This window comes from Mesoplodon densirostris, chromosome 9 (assembly GCF_025265405.1).
Source record: "Mesoplodon densirostris isolate mMesDen1 chromosome 9, mMesDen1 primary haplotype, whole genome shotgun sequence".
Lineage (NCBI taxonomy): Eukaryota > Metazoa > Chordata > Mammalia > Artiodactyla > Ziphiidae > Mesoplodon > Mesoplodon densirostris.
In genome coordinates, this window is record NC_082669.1 from 26,033,541 (window position 1) to 26,042,210 (window position 8,670).

General features: G+C 54.7%; 1 protein-coding gene across 1 annotated transcript in view; it reads right to left on the bottom strand.

Moving 5' to 3' along the window:
- The window catches only part of CAMK2B (calcium/calmodulin dependent protein kinase II beta), a 91,698-nt gene extending 83,322 nt beyond the window's left edge, over positions 1-8,376 (bottom strand). The window contains exon 1 of the mRNA XM_060107903.1: positions 8,312-8,376. Coding sequence (XP_059963886.1) covers positions 8,312-8,376 — 65 coding nt within the window. The remainder of the gene's footprint in view (positions 1-8,311) is intronic.
- Between the last annotated feature and the right edge of the window lie 294 nt (positions 8,377-8,670).

Consider the following 8,670-nt stretch of genomic DNA (forward strand, 5'->3'; position numbering starts at 1 on the left):
CCTTTTTATATGCTGCTAGTTTTGTTTTGCTAGTATTTTGTTGAGGATGTTGCATCTATATTCATAAGGAATATTGGTCTGTAGTTTTCTTAAGATGTCTTTATCTGGTTTTGGTATCAGGGTAGTTCTTGGCTTCACAGAATGAGTTGGGAATTCCCTCCTCTTCTATTTTTTAGAAAAGTTTTTGAAGGACTGGTATTAATTCTTCTTTAAATGTTTGATAGACTTTACCAGTGAAGTTATCTGGGCCTGAGAGACTTTTCTTTGTAGGACATTTTAAAACTTTTAATATATTAATTAATCTCTTTAGTTGTTATAAGTCTATTCAGATTTTCTATTTCTTCTTGAGTCAATTTCAGTTGTTTGTGTCTTTCTAAGAATTGGTCTGTTTCACCTAGGTTATCTCTAACTTGGCACACAATTGTTCATAGAATTCCCTTATCATCTTTTATTTCTATAAGATTAGTTGTAATGTCCCCTTTCATTCCTGATTTTAGCAATTTGAGGCTTCTCTCCTTTTCCTTGGCCTGACCACCCTTTTTATAACTACAACCTTCCTAACTGGCACTCGTAAGTTTCCTTAATTATTCCCAGAGCAGAAGTACTAATCACCTAAGAACCTGATCATATAATTTGTTTAATGTTTATTACCTGCCTCTCCCACCAGTATAAGCTCCATGAGGGCAGGCACCCTCAATTTTGTTCACTAACTGTTTCCTAAGCACCTAGAAAATGCCTGGCAAATGACCAGTGTGCAGACAGACTTGCTGAATGTGTGAAGAGCAAAAGAAACCAGAGAACTTGCAAACAGTAATAATAATAATAGAAATGACCTTGAAACTCCAGTTGTGTGCTGTCCAATACAGTAACCACTGCCTACGTGCAGCCCCAAGAACCTGAAACATGGCTGGTCCTCACTGAGATGTGCCATATGTGTAAAACGCACAACAGATTTCAAAAACATGACATCTTTTAAAATATAAAATAGCTGAACAATAATTTTTGCATTGATTACTTGTTGAAATAATATTTTGGATAAACTGACTTAAATACATACACTATTAAAGTTCTTTTCACCCGTTTCTTTGTTTAGTTTTTTTGTAAGTACTAGAAAAGTTTGGAGTGCACTTGTGCCTGACATTTGTGGATCAAGTTTTGTTTCTTCTGGACAGGCCTGCTCCAGGTGACTTGGATAGGGTCAGTGGGTAATTTCGTTGAGTGTTCAAAAGAAGGAAGGCAAATTCCAAACGTGTGGTCAGGTGAGCCTCTCACAGAGCCCAGAGAGGGAGCAGGCATGCGGGCCTGGCCTGGGGCACAGAGGCCCCTGCAGGATCTGTGTCTGCGCTGCCCGCTGGATCACCATCGTCCTCCTCGTGTCTGATACAGCTGGTCTGAGGTGGGGTCTGCCAGGTGCAGCCAGGGGCTGGGATTCACCACCCAGATCGCCTTCTTCAGAAGGTGCAGCTCCTAACTAGACCGGAGTTCTTCACCCAGAAAGCCCTTAACAGACGGCCTGGATCGAACCAACGGCTTTGAAAATCAGGCTGCACCTCAATGTACAAGAACAAAAGCCACGTGAAGAACTTTATTCAGAGACGAGCAGAACGCTGCAAACCCTTTGGCATCAAGCTCCGTGGCCAGCACCTAAGTCATGCCACCCTTCATCAGATGACAAGACAGATGGCCACTCAGGCCGGGCATCTCCGAGGACCTCTGAGACCACCAGCACCTTCTGCCCCCAGCCACCTACAAGGCTCCCATCTTTTAGAGGGTGACACGAAGCCACTCTGTTGGGCACCTACTGTGCGCTGGGCATGGTTCTAAGCCCTGGAATTCAGCGTGGGCTGAGTGACAGGAAGGCAGGGGCTGCCCCTCGGCTCCCTGCTGCAAATGGGCACCAACTAGGATGTGCCCGACGCCATGGAGTCCTGTTACATCGAGGACAGGACACGCTTCCCGTTTCGTGGTAACGGTCACAGCATCTCTTCCCCCCAGTGCCCACTGGCTGCTCATAAGGCGGGGAAAGGTGGTAGTTCTCAAATTAGGCCCGTAGAACAGCGTGGGTTATGCATCCTCCAAAAAAATGTTCTTAAATCTATGCCCGGCTATTGCCAATCTGTTCCAGAATTCAACAAATGCTTGTATCTGGCTTAACAAAGAATCATAACTTCAGTTATTTTAAGATCATTATGTCAATGCAAAAAGAACTATGTCCACCAGGAATTGCGGCCACTGAACGAGCTGGTGACCCTCTAACCTAGGAGACAAAGGCCACCAGAAAGTTAGGCACCTCGGAGCACCACGAGGATGTTTTCATTTTAAATAGATTTAAAATAGATTCAGATCCTTATATGAATAAAATATACATTTCTATGTAACATGCCAATATGATAATTTTTGGAAAATCAAGTTATACATAATGCATTTTTACGTTTCTACACTAACAAAGTGACTTGCAGCTGTGAAAGATGCTTTAAAAATAACCAAATCACATTCCATTTTGAGGGGAGGGAGAGAGAGGGAATTAAACATTTCGAAAATATATTTGAAATCTCCAGAAAGGCCACGTCTCTTGCCTTGGACCAGGTGGCCACAGACAGCAGTGGGAAGAACAAGATGTTTCCAAGTAGCAGACGCCGTTCATGTCACCTCCCCTTGGTCTTTCTTTTTCTTTTCTTTTTCCCCCCTTGGTCTTTCTTATTAAAGCATTTGGTAAATTCCAGGCAGCTCAGTATAGGCTAAGGGAACCATCTCTGCTAGAATTTTGTTTTAAGTAGAAGAAAGAAAATCCGACATGGCATCTCTCTCCCCTAGGCTCTTGGGGGATCCCCCAACTTTAAAAAAAAAAGGAGAGGAATACGTTCTTGGCTTCTTTTTGAACAAGACCCCTGTGTCCCACACCCGGGCCCCACCAGGAACAAAAGTGTTCCTTCATCCACTACGATCATGCATTCCTGATAACCCTGGGAGCCCCAATTTCAAACACAGCATCCTCTCTTCCTTCAGTCATGCTTGTCAGAGAAGGGGGCCCCATTTTTGGTTTTAAAAATATGGCCACTACATATACACCCATCTCTGCTTCTAAGAGAACTGGCAGGCACTTAGCTGTAAGAAAAGTCCCTCTGACATGGAGAGATCATCATGAAAAAGTGTTAGAGGCAAATGAATTGCAGAATCACATATATGGCGACTGCATCCGTGTTTTTAAAACCATACATATGTGTGACGTGTATATGTGTGAGTATACATACCTGCGTCTATATACACACACATATATCCTTATACTGACATTAAAATAGACAGGCCAGGTTCCTCTGGGGGATGAGGAAACTTGAGTGTGGAAGAGTCACATTTACTGCACATACTTATGTATTGGTTTTTCTTTATAAGATACTATCCTTGTTGTCTGTTTAATCAATAAAATAAAATTTCAAGCCTTGCCGGCCTCAAATGGGGGCAGTGTTGGTTGTCACAGAGGGAAGACCAAATGAAATGACGTTTTTACAAAAAGGGACCGTAGGGCAGTGCCTTTGTGCTGGAAAAGCACAAAGAAGGCTTGGTGAGCAGCCTGCTAAGGACAGGTGAGGCCCTGAGGAGCCCAGGGTCAGAGGAGACCACAAGCGGGCCATGAGTCGGCCAGTGGAATAACAGTATTTTAAAAACACAGAATGGAGTAGGGTCATGAGCTTCTGAGAGAAGCAGAAGATGGATTCCAGAGTCAACTGCCTGGATTCAAACCTTGGCCCCGTGTGGAGCTTCTCTGAGCTTCAGGCACCTCTTCTGCAAACTGGGAGTGATCACGGTACCTATTTCACAGATCAAGCAGCTTAATGTAATAAGCACCATTTAACTGTTACCAGCAGAGAAAGAGTGCAAGTCGCAAGCACAAGATATATTCTTAGCTCTCAGCAAAGTAGGTTATGGTATAAAAATACCGTTCAATAGTAACTAAACTAGCCTCACCTTCATGTGCATCTCACAGCAGCCTCAACATGTGCGACTTCTTCTCTAAATACCCTACATTAGGCATCCAGACTCCAGCGCTAGGGGCCAGCCTAGGAGACAGAGGCCACCGGGTTCACTCACCCCTTCCTCACACGTGCAGGAGACTTCACTGTGGGCCTGCCCCCACCTTGGTGTCAGATGGTGCCAAGTGACAGGGGAAGACAGAAGTGGGGAGAGGTTGAGTGGGGCAGGAGGCGGGAAGGGGGCACGGGGACCTCGCTGAGCAGCCAGGGGGATGACCTGTGTGGCCATCAGAGGAGGAGGGAACAGCACTGGCAAAGGCCCTGGGGCAGGAAGCACCCAATGTGCCTGAGAGCAGAGAAAGCAAACATGGTGATTCCTCCCCCACCTGAGTCCTGTCTTTCCTGGCAACCAGGCTTCGGAGCTCAGGAGGCTCACAGTCGATTTGCTCTGAATTTCCTGAGTTTATCTATTAACTACTTAGCAGACCGCTTGCTAGTTGGGAGGACGCCGAGAAAGCCGACGGCGATCCTCCCAGCGAGGGGTCACACCCCAGGACAGGACCTGCTCTCCCCCGACTGGGGCACGCTGGATGGAGCCAAGGACATACCAAGGTCAGCTCGGGGCCTAGCTGAGGATCGGGAGAAGCTGGGAGGGACAGGGGTGCCCTGGGCTGGAGGTGGGGGCCTTCCCGGCTGCCAGGGCAGGTTGCCCACCCACCCTGAGCTGCAGTTCTATGCCTATAAAATGGGGGGAGAGGGGAGGGGGGATTCCCCAGCAACTCGAATCAAATAAAATCAAATGTTCGAAGTGATGCACCCCTTAGGGGTTGTTACAACCTTCCCCCAAGGGAAGGGGTCCATGAACCCCTGAATTATATCCAAAGCCGTGTGGGAGATGCTTTCTCCCCGGGGGGAACCACTCATATTTTAAAGGGGATGACTCCCTAAAGTGGAAGCTTCGGGGGCCTGAACACAAAATGCAAGACTGCTTCCTACTCAACAAACAGCCCAACAAATCAGGTTGGCACCTAGCCCGGGGAGGGGGCCGGAGGGAGGGGGCCCAGGGCAGCCGCAGAGAACACCCGGACCCCCGCTGGCAACCCCACCACGGGGGACAAACCCTAGAGAAACCCTCACACCTGCGCGCCAGCAAACCCGCTGCGGGAGTGGAAGAGAGAAACACTGGGAACACCGAGACTGCCATGGGGAAGGGAGCGTGACGTACTACAGATACTACGGTCACTACACACAAGCAGCAGCGAAAGGTCAGAATGTGTCCCCATGCACAGACGCCCAGAAGACTAAGCTGAGTGAAAAAGCAAGTTCCCAAATTTTTATGTAAAGTTTGAAGAAAACACACCAAAGAATCCTATATATTAGTTGGGATCCTTCTATCTGTGCGCAAATGAAGCAAAAAGAGTCTGGCAGGATAAATTCCAAATGCATGACAGTCGGTTTGGAGGAGAATGGTTACTTAACATTTCTTTGTAACGCTTTACTTCTTACAATTTAAAATAAAGGACTTAACGCCAAAATGACAAAAGAGGAACAGTTTCCAATTCCGGGTAGAAGAGACACAAGTGTTTGTTTTATTACTCCTGGAAGTTTTTTTCCATTAAAAAAAATCTATCCAATATGGAAACATTTTAAACCATGTTGCTGGCCGGTCCGTGTTGGGCCGAGGGCTTCACCGCCCTGACCTGTGACTGTCCGGGGCTCAAGGTGACTCTTGACCCAGGACTTAGGCCTCCAGGCTGGTGTCGGGGAGCCCTGCCCTTGCTGGGCAAGGAAGGGCAGAGCCCCAGAAAAGAGCTTCTCCTGGCCCTCAGACCCGATGCCCGGGTCCCCAGGGAACAATCCCGCGCAGAGACAGCAGTGGCAAGGGTGGGACAGGTGGAGAAGGGGACAGGGCAGGCAAGGGCGAGGCCAGTGACCGCGTCATGAGAGCAGCTGTGGGCCTGTGGCCCGGCCCTTCCCGGGCAGGGAGTTTAGTGTTGCCTGACTGGTGCCAGGGGCTGCAGCTTTAAATAAACTTGGACGCATCCACCTGGGCCGGGAAGCAACACCAACTGTGCCTCAGGCCAGCCAGGCGCTGTCAACAACCACCGACATGGCCACTGCGGACCTCAGCCCCGGGCGGAGACGCTGGCCTGAGTGCCCGACCCTCCCTCCTGACCACCTGCCCCGCTGCAGCTCACCCTGCACTGGCCCAGCCTCCTCACCCGCCCCGGGAAGCCCCAGCAGGGCTGTGACAGGCCCCTGGGCATCTCGCACTGGGCCTGGTGCCTGGGGGCCCCGCCAAGGGGTGCTGGGCTGGCCCAGCTGGTGGGATGTCTTCCCCTCCTCTCCCAGGCCCCTGGGGCCCCTCGACAGCTAGGCTTCCTCACCCACTCCCACCCCAGGTCCCCAGCTCCCTTCCCGAGGAGCCTGGCCTCCACTGCAGGGTCCGCCACCCCTCCCGGCCTCCCCGAGGGCAGCGCCAAGGACCTCCATCCCCCAGTGTGGGTGTCGACGGCAGCGACGAGAATAACCAGTCGCTGCTGCTGGAACCGGAGGCCCGAGGTTGGTCTGACCACCCTACAGGGCCGCTGGCCCAGGGAGGTTCACAGAAAAGTGAAGAAGAGGTCAGCAGAGCCAGCTTCAGGTTGAGGAGACGGGGTGGACGGGAAGAGGCCTTTCTGCCGAAGGGCCCGGGGGCGCCTGGTGGGAGGGCCTGGGCACAGGCAGAGAAACGACAAGAAGGTCCCCTAGAACGGGGTAACCTTCCCCCCACTGCCGCCCTCTGCCTCGGACAACCACCTGCTCCCACCCGAGGACCACCAGCCCGTTGCCCTGTCCTCACAGGCCTGCTCCCAGACATGCCCCGGAAGCCTCCTCAGGGCCTCCGGGATGCACACAGTTCGTGTGCTGGATCTCTTCTCTGCTCTCCAGGTCCCCCTGCCTTGGGGACAGGCACTTAACCAGCCCCTACCTGAGGGAAGGGAATTTTGGGGTCCCCAAGGCCCAGCCTTGCCCGCCCCCTGCCACGGGCTTTCTCCACTCCACCCCACTCCCTCAGCACCCCCCAGGCCTAACTGGCATCGTCCCCCACGTGCAGGGAGGATTGGGGAATTCACACACCCCCGCACTCCTCCCAGCTCGCGCCCACAATGATCAGTGATCAGCATCCCTCGCCAACACAAGGTATCACCACAGACGTTTCTTAATAAAAGGAAAAAAAAAAAAGATCTGCCGCTGAATGCGTAAGAGGGAACCTCGCCAGAGCCACTTCCACGGGGTGGGCTGGAAGAGGACGGGGCTCTGGCCGCGCCGGGCTGGAGCCAGGGCTTCAGGAGTTCTGGAGCCGGACGTAGAGACGCCAGGTGCAGCCCCCCCGATGCACAGAGTGGAGAGCCGCAGGCCAGAGAGGAGCTGCCGACCTGCTTCGGGGTAAAGCCCGGCGGCAGAGGCAGGTCTAGGGCCCTACACGGCTCCTGCTGGCGAGCAAAGCCCAAGAGCCACCTGTTCCCCGGTGAGGCCCTACCTGAAACGAGCTTTCAAAGTCCCTCCCGTCACCTCCCCGCAAACAACTCTCCAGAATCCAGCCCCCACCTGCCTCCATGACCCTGAAGCCCATCAGGCTCCCACCTCACCCCCACATCTTCACCCCGGTGACTTGATCCAAGCTCCCTGACCTCAGCCCCCAGCTCTCCAGACTCCTCTTTCCAGAAGGATCTGGGGGAAAATCCTCCAGAACCCCGATTCCCCTGGGCACCCACAGCAGAGGTTGTTCCCACGCGGCGCGGAGCGCAGCTGGCACCCCCCGCGCGGATGGAGCCACGCGGAGAAGCAGGCGCAGAGCAAGTCCCGCCGCCCCCGCGCCCAGCCGCTTGTTGGGGGTGGGGACAGCGCGGCTCGCGCCGGGGACGACCCTCCCGGCTAGGTCCGCCCCCTCCCCCGCGCTCCAGGCCCCGCGGCCGCCCCCGCGCGCCGCTCCTCTCCGACCTCCGGCCGCCAAATGCGTCACGTCTGCCGGGCGCTCCGGGGACACCTGCTGCCGCCCCCGCTGCGCCGAGCCCCGCGCCTCGAGCCGGGGCCTCCGGCCGGGCGGTCGCGTTGGACAGGGCCCGGCAGGGCCGCGCGCGCCGAGGTCCGGCGGCTGGGCCCCGGGGGCCCGAGGGTCGGGGCCGCGCGGGGCCGTGAGCTCCGGGCTCGGAGCCGGGAGGAGCCGGGGTCGCGCGGGGCCGCAGTGCACCCGGAACCGGCGGCGCAGAGGATCTGGGTCTCCACGGTCCCGGCGCTCGGAGCGCGGCGCCCTCCGGGGTCCCCGGCCCGGCCCGGCCCGCACGCGCCGCGGCTCTTACTTGCCAATATCCTCGTAGAGCTGATACTCGTCGGTGAAGCGGGTGCAAGTCACCGTGGTGGCCATGGCGGCGACGGACGGGCTTGGCGTGCGCTCTGCTGCGCTCGGGCGGCGGCGACTCCGGCTCCCGCTCGCGGGCACGGCGGCGACACGGGAGCGGGCGCGGGCGACACCTCGGCTCGCGGCGCCGAGCGGGGGCCGGGCTGGGCTGCGCCGGGCGGCGAGCGCACGCGAGATCTGCGCGCTCCGTGCTCGCCAGGAGCGCGCCGCACACCTACGCGCGGGGAGCGCGGGCGACGCTGTCAGCGCCGCCGCCGCGCCCGCCCCGCCCGCCGCCCCCTGCACGCTCCCCGCGCCCGC